The 14,452-nt window shown below is 29.9% G+C and overlaps 1 protein-coding gene across 1 annotated transcript in view; it reads left to right on the top strand.

Annotated features, from left to right (window-relative positions):
• LOC139501318 (putative leucine-rich repeat-containing protein DDB_G0290503) overlaps positions 1–7,051 on the top strand; it is a 63,272-nt gene extending 56,221 nt beyond the window's left edge. Inside the window, exons 26-30 of the mRNA XM_071290353.1 lie at positions 356–531; positions 1,409–1,444; positions 3,272–3,436; positions 5,303–5,483; positions 6,650–7,051. Of these exons, the coding sequence (XP_071146454.1) occupies positions 356–531; positions 1,409–1,444; positions 3,272–3,436; positions 5,303–5,483; positions 6,650–6,907 (816 nt within the window). The 3' untranslated portion in view covers positions 6,908–7,051. The remainder of the gene's footprint in view (positions 1–355; positions 532–1,408; positions 1,445–3,271; positions 3,437–5,302; positions 5,484–6,649) is intronic.
• Positions 7,052–14,452: the final 7,401 nt, after the last annotated feature.

The following is a 14,452-nucleotide window of genomic DNA, read 5'->3' as shown; positions in this document are numbered from 1 at the left end:
AAATATTAAGCACAGTATATAATGCATGAGAATAGTTTGTTAGAATTATTTTAACAGTAAAATATAATTTCTTCTGTATTTTATTTTGCACTTTCTTTTTTGTTTTCTATCCACTTTTCATTATTATTAATGTCATTCAACTTTAAAAGTGCCTAGTACAATTTGTTTTTAATTGAACAAAAAACTCTGATATTTGAAATGATTTTCCTGATTATGAATAGATATATCTTTTATTACTTCTAGAAACCTACTTGTTTTATGATTAAGAATTAACATTCATAATTTATAAGGGACTTTGAAATTCTGCATTTACATTGTATATTATATAATTGTATTTCATCATATTTGAATATAGCAACAGCACATGACAGAGGTCGGGAAGAGGTCAATGATGGACCAGATTGTAAGACTACAAAAGGAAATCAAAGATTTACAATATGAACTGTTGACTGTAAATGAGAGAAGAGAAATGCAGGAACGAAAATACGAAGAGAGAAAGATGAAGACTAAAGTCAAACTGATGAGAGCCAGGTACGATTGGACGATTATTTTAAGAATCTGATAAGACTATTTGCCCTTCTTGTATCATAGTATAGAATTCTATGTCTCACTAAATTATAGATTATCGTTGGCAATCTCAACAAGATTGATTTTCTTGCTTGAGCGGCTATGGCGAAAGTGAGAACAGCAATAGAGTTGAGATGACCAATGATAATCTGTTTATTGCCATTTTAACTATGATGACGTTGTTAATTTCATTGACAATGGCACGTGCACCCTTAGTTTCACGCGATAATTTTTCATATTACTCTACTGGGCCGAGAAAGGATATTATCAAAGGAAAATTTTGTAAAATAGCAATAATAAAAGATTATATTGTAAATAATGAAAACTTGGGCTTAATAAAGTTTTTTATACCTAGCATGATGCTTCTGAATAAGATTTCTATACATTGTTGTTATGATATATATAATATACAGCATGGTATATATTATGTAGTGCATAGCTACTTATGGCCATTTAGAGAATACAGTCCGCATTTAAAAATTTCTTTTTTAAATCATTTCTGTTATTAAAGTTCATTAAACTGGAAATAGAACTTTCAGTGATTTCTGAAACAAACATAATTTTATTGAAATTGAAAGATATTAGAATTTGAAAATTTCATTTCTAGATGCGATGTAGTTGACTTACTGTGGCTTCGCCTATTTTCGTGGGTATCAATTTTCGTGGATTAAGGAAATTTTTCATTTTCATTGATATTTGATTTCAGTCCAATAGCAAATTTATAATTCGTTGAACATTTAAAATCTTGCTTCACCTATACCAATGAAAAATCACGAAAATTGGTACCCCATAAATAATTATGAATCCACAAGAGTTTTCATTTTCATGTATCCATTTTCAGGAGCTTTGTCTCAGATGACATTGTTATGCAAAGGAAGTAGGTCTTTTGAAATTATTTTTTTTAGAATATTATTTTTGTTATTAGATGTGAATTCCCATCAAAGTGCACACATTGTAAACACAAGTAATACTATGTTAATCAGATATGTAAAAATGTATTGTATATTTTAACGTAATGTATAGTCACAGCTTATGTGTATGAAATCTCAGGAATGAATATGCATGTAGGCGTAAAAAAAATAAATCATCCATTAATTCTCAAACACAAAAGTGAAAAAGGCATAGTAGTATAAATCTTGTTATTTTTATTTTTGTTAACTTTTATTAAAGATAGGTATATTCCTCAGAAACCTTGCTTGCATATATAAGTGGTATTTCCCTATTATCTTTGTCTATCTAGAACATTTAATTATCGTTCAATGACAAGAATTGCATGCATATCCAAAACAAAAATCATAAAAATGAGACCTGAATATAATCTGCTTTGTACTAGACCAATACATTTGAGTAACTTTGACCTACATTGTACCCATGATTTCATTTGGTCAAAATGTTGTTTACCGTATGTTAAAATTGTTTTGATATCCAATGTGGAATATATTCAATATCTAATTCCTACAGTCATGTTTTTTGGGTCTCCAGTGTGTGCATCTGTCATAAAGTTTCCAGGAACTAAGACTTCTGTATTATAAGTCAATTTTTCTGGATCAATCAATGATGTCGAGATAAGGACTTTATTTTTCTGGGAATTTGGGATTTACACTTATCAGGACTCAGGAATTAATGATAATTGTTTTAGGGAATCTGAAAAGAAAGCCTTTTTTTAAGGCAATTTGGGGTTATAACCCCTTCCAATCCCCACCGCCTTTCTACAATTAAGTTTGCATTTCAACTGATAGTGTTTTCATATCTATTTTTTTTTCTTCAAATTTTAAAAGATAGCAAAGACTTGTTTGTGATAATCTTATACTCAAAATAAAAAAAGATAAAGTAAAAAAAAATAAAGTAAATAAATAAGAATGTGCATGATGGTTATTCATTATGGGTTATAGTTAACTCTTTGATTTAGTCACTATTTATGTGGGTTTTCTGACACAATGCTCTCTGAATAATTTAACGTTTATTTATGCATGATTTACAGGTCATTACATTTATAGATTTTAGTTTTATAGATGCCTATTGGGTTTGTGTAGAAATGCTTTATAGGTGTATAGAAAAAATGGAAAATTGGTTATCAAATTTAGTTTTGAGAAAGGTGCAGTAAAGTAGTTTCCTGATCGATTTATCTTTAAATCTGTCCCCTTTTGATCAGATATAAACATATATATTACAAAACATACCACAATTAAACCATCTTTCGATCTATTAAGAAACATAATTTATTAATCAGTTCTATTACAAGTTGTCAACTGTATTGGTGTGAGCTTTCTTACTTAGTTTCAAAGAAGAAAAAATCAAAATCAAAATTTTCGATGTTGAATAGTCTCTTTTGGTTAATCACAGTATGGCTTCAGCAAATAGCTTTCGGCAGATTTGTTTATCACTTGCAAGAAAATCAGTTACACGTGCTACCAGGTGAAAGGTCGTTGCTATTAAATACTACTTGATTGTTGTCAGTTTTACATATAGAATATGAATAGTTTTATTATGTTGACTATTCTTTAAGTAAGTGTATGCTATACAGATATCTGGAATCTTGATGTGTGTGCACATTACCAGTACATTTAATATGATGTTGCACAATGATGCAATTATTCAATCATCTGTTATACATTTGTACTAATATAAAACTTGATTGCAACAACAACAACAAAAAGAGTGAGTAAAAAAAAACTACAATGAAATCATTTTGTTTATTTTTCAGAGAGATATATTCTAAGGAGAGAGCTAGGATGCAGGAACAGATAGGCCGATGTGAAGAGGATCTGAGATTGACGAGGAATTCTCTCAGGAAGGAGATGGATTGGAAGGAGAAAATGGATAAAAATTATCAACAACTGTTACATGATAAAAGGGAGTTAATGTCACAGTAAGTTATCTGAGCTAATATAAAAGAAGGGGGGGGGGGGGCAGAAATTCATATGAGGATAGTGGGTGTTTGCCATTTTAGATCTTTTGGGATGTTTGTTTATCCTATCCAAAACAAAACTGATTTGAGACATGAATCCACTCCTGAGAAAGGTCTAAAAAATTATACCCTCAAAAATCTTATTTTCAATGATAAGATAAATTTCATTATTTAACTGATCATATCCAAATATGTTAAACTAAGAAAACTTTAGATGCCATAAAGTTACTGTATTAAATTGAAACATATTTACAGAAATTAGAGATTGTATATACTTTGGTTGATCTTTATGATATAGCTAACTTTAATGTATGTTTCTGAATGGTTTGTGCTTTCATTTATAGCTTCAATAAATTCATGTCATGATGCAATGTTGCTGTTATATACTGTAACCCAACTTTTTTATTCCACAACTATGTACACAAAATTTGCAAATAAAAAATGTTGCAAATATGTGAAATTGCAACAAAATCTACTCGATAGGGCTAAACATTGAAAAAAAGTTGTTTTTCACATTTCAGTCTATAATACACATAAATTGATTCAATTAAAATCACTCATCTGTGGCTTTGCATTATTATCTCTGAAACTGTTGGTGGCTGGTGGATCTGAGTGATTATGCCTTCATTTTTGTTGAATTTGCATAATCATCTCCCAAAATAACCAGCATTCAGTGAGCAAAAACTGCTGGCAAGCAGAGGTAATTTTGATCAGATCACCTTGAGTGCTGTATAATCTGTACTATATTACCTAAGACATGACATCACAATTTTCAAATGCAAGAAAGGAATATGATATGCATGCAGCTTTCAAACTAGTACTTTTGACTTTCTATATATTTCATATTTGCACCAAAATGTAGAAATGTGACTGATTTCAAGCCAAAAAATATATGGTTGATAAAATGGAACTGAAATTATTGATTTTTATGCAATTTTATAATATGCTACATAGTGGCAAACTTGTATGCTTGCAGCTTGCACTAGCACAGCTTGATTCTTGTGGCTAATTTCACCTTGCTCATTGTACTTTTTAATTTCAAATATGAAAAGAACAATCACAAAAAAGTTTAGTATTAAAAATATAGATTTTCGCAATTTTTAACCTATGTTCTGTAAATTTAGAAATTATTGTGTGCATTTATTATTGCGAATTAGTCATTTAAGTCTAAAATGCGATTTTAATTTTTGTGATATTGAGAAAAATCCTGTTAAATTCATATAAAAAATTTCAAAATTATTGCGCTTTTTACCCAGTCACATTTTTCGTAATAAGAAAAACATCCCAATAATTTCTGAATTTCCAAAAATCGCATTTTAAATTTTGTATAACATTTTTGGGAATAAGATTAATTCACTAAACATTCAATTTAAAAGAAGATGGTGCGGGGTGGTGTTTACAGAATAGAGAATAAAGGACCAAAAATACAAAAAAATCGGCAAAAACAAAGAAAAGAGAATAATGAAGAGGTTCTAAAATCTAAAACTTTTAGAATATTTGGTAAAACAAGACAGAAATAGAGGACCCCATAGAGACCCTCATAGAAAGAAGATCATAATTTGGAACAAGGAAATATGAAAAGAATACCTCATGAAAAGTTTAGCTCAAAAAATTCTTATCTCTACATGAAATTTAATCACTTATACTAGTAATACTAATATATTCTTCTCCTGTAGATTTGAGTAGCAATATCTTTACTTTTCTTAAAATTTGCACTTGTACTGTTTGTTGTGATTTTTCTCACCCCTGTAGTATAGCTTGGCTGCTCTGGCATATATATACTAACACGCCAAATGATGTTGTTTCAGCGAATCACATTTATTACAGGATCACAGATCACGAAGAGGAAATACGGGAAAAACGCAGAATGGTATCGACGTTACAAGTCCGTACAAAGTTTCTAGAGGAGGAGAATTCACGCCTTCAAGATCGTATAGATCAGATTTTACAACAGAAAAATGCTTTAGATAAATTACTGAAGGCATACAAAGTAGGCAAAGATAGAGAGGTAAATACTGTTTATGTTATATAAAAATTAGAAGATATGGTATGATTGCAAATGAGACAACTCTCCACAAGAGATCAAATGACCTAGAAATTAACAGCTGTAGGTCACAGTATGGGTTTTCAACAATGACAGAACAAAGATTGTGTGATTCTGCTTCTTTGGTCGATTTTTATTTTACATAATTGTATAATTAGTAGTTTCAAATCATTAAATGCTGTCCTCGGCCTCTTAGCGTCATGTTAAAGACCTCTCATCTCTTACTCAGTAATAGAATGTGCATTGTTGGATTTTTGGTTGCTTAATAACAAGTGTCAAATATTAAATACATATTTTGGTAACACAAGTGTTATACAATTTGCTAATTCTTTTGCTAAGTTCAGAGACTGTGGATTTATTATTATTCATTGGATAGCAATTGTCTTGGATTTTCATGGTTAAAAGAAAATCACATATTTAAATATTTAAAGAAGAATAATTTTTTTAAAGGTTTTGTATGCAGACCTCAACAATACATGTACCATGAAATCAACTTTCCACAAAAATACAAATTAGTCTTCCACTGCAAAATTTTGTTCCCTCTCAAATAAAAGAATACACATTTTTTTTTGCACATGGCTAATTACTTTTCTGTTGAAAGGTTGAAAAATACTTTATGCCTATGCTTTCTTAATTGTCTTTAAGGAAGTTTGCTGCTCAGTTTCAAAATAAATAACTTTCCATAAAACTAGCAATATTGATAGGGTATAAATTAAGGAAGCAAGAAAGCAAAAAAAAGTAAAGGGGTCAATGTGCTTGTTTTTGAGATATTATATATAGCCTTGGAATTTTGGCAGGAAAATGTTCTCTCTTGATTTTTCATAGCTTTAACGTTGACCAATTAAAGTTCTCAAAAACTATTAAAAGATAACACAGATTTTATAAGACTTTTATAGATGGCTTATAATTGTACATATAAAAGATTTATAAAAAGAAAAATGGGGGGGGGGGGGGGGGGGCCATGGGCAATTTTTTTTAAGGCATTCAAATAGATAAAACCAGAAGATTTCGAAAATCTGACAAAAAAATCTAAAAATAGAGGAGCAAACATCCTTAAACTAACATTTTTGTGCTTCTTTCTAACCATCTTTATCTGATCTTCAGTCTCTTATTTTTTTAGTTCTTTTCAGATATCCAGAGCAATTACTCCCGAGACTCATAGCCACTCCCACACCCACAGCATTGCTGGGGGTACCAGCGGGATCGGCAGTAATGCAGACACAAGCTGGGCTAATGATCCCGACCATTATGTAGAAAACTTAGTTCCATTCCGTAATCAGTCTATAGATAACTACCTCAATCGAACCTATCCCTCAAGTCACATGATTGACTTATACCGTGGAGAGACGGGTAGCGAGGAATCGTTCGGTCAAGATTACAGCACATGACGCCAGGATAGACCTTTAGATTATTTATGAAAACTTGCTATATTAAGTTAAAATTCGTAAATATGTATGTAAAGTGATTGTTTTATATAAGAATGATTGAGTTATTTTATAATGATATATCTAATAAGATTAACACAGTATTAAAATGGCAGTTAGAGTTCCGTCCTAGGTTTTTTATTGTGTATGATTCAAGAAACAGTCAACATTTCACAAAAATCTTAAGATTAAAAACACTTGTTAGTCAACGAGCCTTGCAGTATAACTTACAATGGATTTTAATCTTGATATTTTTATTGTGAAAAGTGTGGCTGAAAAAAAGGACTGGAAATTTGCTACAGTATAATTTTGTCGTTTTATTTTTATCTTCAGTGTGTAACTTAGTTCATGAAAAATTTTCCTTGGTAGATAGTTGTCATATTTGCAATCATACCAGAATTACTACACTTCAAATGTTTATACAGACTGGTGAAAAAAGTCTGAAGATACATTAAATAAGGGGCAATAACAGATAACAGAGTTATTTCCCCTTAACTTTGAAACTTATTTTATCAAAAATATTTAGATTGAGTTACACTTTGAATTTAAAACAGTATCATGTGATCATTACTAACAGTGGGGGGTCCAGGGGGAGGTTGGAAATCTCTTTCTTTTTGACGATCAATGCATTTGAATGGGGGCATATAGTTGAAAAACCCTGCCCTTTAAAAAATGGCTGGATCTACCCCTGACTGACATATCTGAAACCAAAGATTTGTAGTCACTGATGATTAAGACAAAATTATACTGTAGTTTAAATTTCCTTTAATGTGAAAACAATGCACTAGTTTAATTATGCAAAGAATCAGATATCAAAAGTCATAATTTGCCTTAAAATGTACATTATTACATGGTGCCAAAAACTCAATGTGGCCAATGTTAAGTTTTCTCCAATCATTAAGAAAATTTGAAAATCCAAAAATCCACATTTTCTGTATGAGACAATATGTTCCAAATCATTTACTTTTGTAAAATTTGTCCTTCTAATTATTTTACATGCAGGAAACCATATTTATTTGTATAGATATGTAGTATTTATTTCACAAGTGCCATGCTTAGTTTTATTTATTTATATATGCTAAATTAAACAGAATAGTCTTTAGAGTAGTCAGTATTCATGAAATCATGGTGTTGAGCAGAAAAAAAATCTTGATTTAAGTTATAAACAAGATTTTTTTTATTGCATCTATATTACTATGCTAAATTAAACAGATATATGGATTAGGCAGTATTCATGAAATCATGGAAGAAGTTGATATGTCCAGAATAAAAACAATCTTCATGTGACTTCTAAAATTAGAAATAGGAATATTTTTTTTCGCACCTACTAGTACATAACTATGCTAAATTAAACAGATATATAGATTAGGCAGTATTCATGAAATCATGTCAGAATATGATGTTGTCCAGAAAAAAATCTCGATGTAACTTATTGAATTAGAATTAGGAAATGATTTTATGCATCTATTAGTTTTAACATTTTATAGTTCTGTGGTAGTGTGTTAGTATGATTTATCTACGTAAGATTACTTTTCACTTTATACAGCTTCTAACTTATTCATAATTGAAAGGTTACAAAAAAAAAAACTAAATATTTGGCAGTTGTTTTCTTAACCCTTGAAAGATGGATTAAATAATTGCAAAAATATCATACTGTAAACCAACTTATATTCACGGATACTTTATTTCGCGTTTATCTCCAGCTACTTCACAACGATTTAATTTGGCGATTTTCTAATTAACTTGATGTACAATGTAGTTTAATAAGGAAAGATCCAAGTTATACATATTCGCGAAATGAAGTTGGTTTCATTAATTGATAGATTTAAAAAAGATATAAATTTTTGATTTTTTTTTTTCAACATTTGAAAAAAAGACTTAACCATTGCAAAAACTTTTAAAAGGTAACAAGAAAAAATGATGTTTTTATTTGTTTTTGTTGGGACAGATTTCTTTTATAAAGCTGAACGATTATATTTAAGTTAAAGGGAACATCTCTACTGTTTTGTGAAATAATAAATTTTATTCATCTAAAAAATTCTAAACCCAGGGGTTTCATTTATTTAGCAGATTTTTGAATCCATATGTATTTTAGTCATGTAATTGAGAAAACAAGGGATTTTTCATATGCTGTAAGGATTTTAGTAGTCGCTCATTGTTTCAAGAATCAAAATTTTTTAGTGCTGGGGATGGGGATTTTCAATAGACTTTAAAAGGGTTTAATATTTTACACTATTACATTATATTTAAGGAGTAGAGACCCCCTTTTGCAGGCTAGTATGAAGTGAAAAGTCATCTTTTATATCATTCCATGTTCGCCCTTCAGTCATGTCTTGTTTTTGGTAGTTTCGTTGTTCATAGGTGAAATGCATTATCTGGGAACTTACATTATCAGCTGGAGGAAGAAAATACGTCTTCAACATTTAATGGATTCCTAAAAATGTTTTCTTGTTTGCCTATTGTGTCACTGAATATCAATGATTGACATTGACCAGTATAAAAATAAAAATGTTATTTCCGAAATTAAATGGTAGGTTCCCAGATAGTCATTGAATGTTTTCTGCATACTGTTTTCATTTTGCCCAATCTTTCAAGATTTATTTTTTATAATTTTATCAATATATGTTGTGATTTATGAAAATAACAGAGAGAAAAATCAATTTTGTAAATGGCAGTTTTTTTAGTGAAAAATTTGTACTCGATTGGATTTATTTTGCATATTTTAATCATTAACACATCATCTGTGTTGGCAGTGAGAATAGAAAGGAGCTTGTACCAATTTTAGACAAGAATTTCTTGAGGGATGAAACATTGAAACATTAAAATTACAGTCAAACCTTATGTGAGGCCTCATAAAATTTTATGTTTAACATTGATGTTTTTATCATAGGTTAAAATGAGTGGCTTTAAACGAAATCTTTTTTATCAATCATAAGAACATGAAATAAGATTTGACTTTAATTTTACACACAAAATATATAGTGGTAGATATCTGTAGGCTTAGTAAGTTTTTTTTATAATCAGTCGCCATACATCCTAGTTTTTGTTTCGATAGTAGCTCTTTATGTAGGATAGTTGTAGGTGATTAAGGTGAGCCATCTTCTACAGGCGCTGTGAATCGCTGTGATTTCATAGTAACATGTAGATAACTTGTACTTTCATAGCTAAGCAGGAATTATACACAAGTCTCAAAATGCTATCAAACATTTTAATAGAAGGTCTTGACATTTTTTCTCTCAAAATTTTAATATTTACTACGATTTTTGGGGGAGGGGGATGAAAAGGGGGTGCATACTATACATAACTGCGTATTATACACAGCCAATTATGGTACATGTGAATGCTAATATATTTGAATATAGACATAATTTGGCATTTAGATCTAAGTTTTACTTTCACAAATATAACTAATGATAAAAAATGAAGGATTTGTCTCATATTCAGTTGGACACAGTATTGCTAAAAAAAATAGATAAAGAGAAACTATGAAATTAATTTAAAAAAGTATATTATTACTTTCGCCTTGAAAACTTCAGTAAAAGCAAATATTTGTTTTGCTGAATGTCAGCTTTATGCTTTAGACTGATTGCCACGCTAGATATTCTTTTATACATTGTATGCATATAGTGATACAAATACCTTTATTTTATTAGCATTTACCAATCACTAATGTAGCATTTTACTACATTAAGAATCATTATTAACATTCTAGTCTTAATAAAACATTCTCAAATTATTTCCATTTATACATAAATTCCTAATAACAGTGACATTATTGTATATTTTTCATATTTCATTTATTGTAAAATAAGACATTTCCTGGGAAAGTCACATTCGTAAATCTTAGATATTACAACAATAAAATCTTATTGGAATATCTGCAGCCTTATTCAAAGAAAATTGAAAATATTTTTTGAAGATTTAATGTATTGTATTACGTTATTATGGAATAATAAACCACTGGTGTTATTTACCCGTCCATTCCCTCATCAGATATGTACATTTATATTTTATATTTACCGTTGTGCTGGAATATAAGATGCTATTTTAATGGCAGCTTAAATGCCAAATATTAACTGTGATATTTATTTGTATATAAACCGTCCATTCCAATTTTACAGTTGTTAAAATAACCACCATTGATACAAAATTTTACATTTAATATTATTGAGGTGTATTAATCCAGATTCATGTTAGAACTTCTTTTTTAAAGGAGTAATACATTTGTTATTTATTTTTTTATTTGATATTTATTTTTGTAGAATTTTGAAATATTTAAAAATTACCGAAATAATTTTGCTTTTTTATAGATGTTTTTAAATATAATGTAGTATTTTTTTTAAATTTAATTTACACTTGTTTCCAAAGACAAGTTAGTGGTAAAAGTTTTTCAAGATAGTTATTTTACAAATTTTCAATTCACCTTTTCAGAATCTAGGGCGCTATGGGTAATTTCATTGTTCGTACTCAAAAATGAAAATAACATTGCATCATTGGTTGAATTTTCATTGTTTAGAACGTTTTAAACCAATCACAACGTTTGGTGTATGCTTTTGAAAAATATTACCCAGAATGCATAAGATTCTGAAACGACCAATTGAAAAGATAATGTGTATGACCAAGGAAGTCCACATTGATTTTTACATTTTTATGATATTTAATTTTAATATACGAAAGTATATGAAAATTAATTGTTAGAAAAAAGAACATAAAAGAGTTCGTATATATATTTATCAATTAAGTACTAATAGAGAAACTGAATGTCTGTTTTGACAGAATGCTTTTGAATCAGATTTAACTGACATTGTTTCACTTTGTAGAAATTCACATTTATATAGTTGTTATGAATTTGTACAACATTGTCTTATTTTGAATAAAATGTTGAGCATTTTTTAAAAGTAAAACATTTTTATATTTATTAAATCATAAAAATATAATATGTTGTTTATTTTTCGTTTGTTTAAGAAAAATATAAAAGATGTAGTATGATTGCTAATGGGACTACTTGCCACCAGAGACTACATGAAGTAGAAGTGTGCAGCTTGAAGTCACTGAACAGCCTTTACCAATAATCAAAACCTGTACCACATAGCAAGCAATGAAAACTCTTGAAATGACAAAATTTCTATGAAAATTGAAAAAAGCAACAGACTACAACCACTGAATTACAGGCTCTTGACACCAATCCCTCCTCTGACCTGGAACAATGGAACAACAGCAAAAAAAAAACAAGAATGTGTCCATAGTACACGGATGCCCCACTCGCACTATCATTTTCTGTGTTTAGTGGACAGTGAAATTGGGGTAAAAACTCTAATTTGGCATTTAAATTAGAAAGATCATATCACAGGGAACATGTATACTAAGTTTCAAGTTGATTTGACTTCAACTTCATCAAAAACTACCTTGACCAAAAACTTAAACCTGAAGCGGGACGAACAGACGAACGAACAAACGAACGGACCCACTGACCAGAAAACATTATGCCCCTCTACTATCATAGGTGGGGCATAAAAACGTTCCGAACAGAATTGGTTGACCTTTTTGACAATCATTTTGGGCGTTTGTTACAGGCAGTCATTGCTTTTGACAGTGACACATTCATTGGTAAAGGGTTTTAGTGTATAACACAATATTTGAACATTGAAAATGACGTAATCAATTCAACTTTCAAACTGCATTTTTTTTTTTTTAATATTGAAGTAATGAAAAAACTTTCTCTTCATAAGTTTGTTTACAAAAAATTGCATATTTGAAAACGGGAATTAAAAAGAATAATCTAGTGTTGCGTTTCTAAAGTCGGTCAGTATATTATTTCAGGTAGAATTCCTGACCTAGAACTCATTAACATTTTTCATTGGTAATGTAAAATTCATGTGAGCCTTGTAGTAAAACCATCTTATTTATAATAGAGACTTTCACATATACACAAGTTATTGTTCTGAAACAAGAAAAATGCTTGTTTAGAACCCGTTTGTCTAATCTGTTTGTCCTGTCCAGAACAATAAATATGTTTAAACTAAAGAAACCACTGTTTTTATACGACCGCAAATTTTGAAAAAAATTTCGTCGTATATTGCTATCACGTTGGCGTCGGCGTCGTCGTCGTCGTCGTCGTCGTCCGGCGTCCGAATACTTTTAGTTTTCGCACTCTAACTTTAGTAAAAGTGAATGGAAATCTATGAAATTTTAACACAAGGTTTATGACCACAAAAGGAAGGTTGGTATTGATTTTGGGAGTTTTGGTCCCAACATTTTAGGAATTAGGGGCCAAAAAGGGCCCAAATAAGCATTTTCTTGGTTTTCGCACTATAACTTTAGTTTAAGTTAATAGAAATCTATGAAATTTTGACACAAGGTTTATGACCACAAAAGAACGGTTGGGATTGATTTTGGGAGTTTTGGTCTCAACAGTTTAGGAATTAGGGGCCAAAAAAGGGCCCAAATAAGCATTATTCTTGGTTTTCGCACAATAACATTAGTTTAAGTAAATAGAAATCAATGAAATTTAAACACAATGTTAATGACTACAAAAGGAAGGTTGGTATTGATTTTGGGAGTTTAGGTCCCAACAGTTTAGGAATTAGGGGCCAAAAAGGGACCCAAATAAGCATTTTTCTTGGTTTTCGCACCATAACGTTAGTATAAGTAAATAGAAATCTATGAAATTTAAACACAAGGTTTATGACCATAAAAGAAAGGTTGGGTTTGATTTTGGGAGTTTTGGTCCCAACATAATAAGGGGCCCAAAGGGTCCAAAATTAAACTTTTGTTTGATTTCATCAAAATTGAATAATTGGGGTTCTTTGATATGCTGAATCTAACTGTCAATATATATGACTGTGTATGTAGATTCTTAACTTTTGGTCCCGTTTTCAAATTGGTCTACATTAAGGTCCAAAGGGTCCAAAATTAAACTTAGTTTGATTTTGACAAAAAATGAATCAGTTAGGTTGTTTGATATGCTGAATCTAAAAATGTACTTAGATTCTTGATTATTGGCCCAGTTTTCAAGTTGGTCCAAATCGGGGTCCAAAATTAAACTTTGTTTGATTTCATCAAAAATTGAATAAATGGGGTTCTTTGATATACCATACCAAATCTAACTGTGTATGTAGATTCTTCATTTTTGGTCCTGTTTTCAATTTGGTCTACACTAAAGTCCAAAGGGTCCAAAATTAAACTTAGTCTGATTTTAACAAAAATTGAAATCTTGAAGTTCTTTGATATGCTGAATCCAAAAATGTACTTAGATTTTTTATTATGGGCCCAGTTTTCAAGTTGGTCCAAATCAGGATCTAAAATTATTATATTAAGTATTGTGCAATAGCAAGTCTTTTCAATTGCACAGTATTGCGCAATAGCAAGAAATATCTAATTGCACAATATTGTGAAATATCAAATTTTTTTTAATTAGAGTTATCTTTCTTTGTCCAGAATAGTAAGCAAGAAATATCTAATTGCAAAATATTGTGCAATAGCAAGATTTTTTTTTAATTGGAGTTATCT

The sequence above is a fragment of the Mytilus edulis genome, chromosome 13, assembly GCF_963676685.1.
Source record: "Mytilus edulis chromosome 13, xbMytEdul2.2, whole genome shotgun sequence".
NCBI lineage: Eukaryota > Metazoa > Mollusca > Bivalvia > Mytilida > Mytilidae > Mytilus > Mytilus edulis.
Note: the sequence above shows the minus strand (reverse complement) of the source record. Positions and strands in the feature narration are given on the sequence as shown.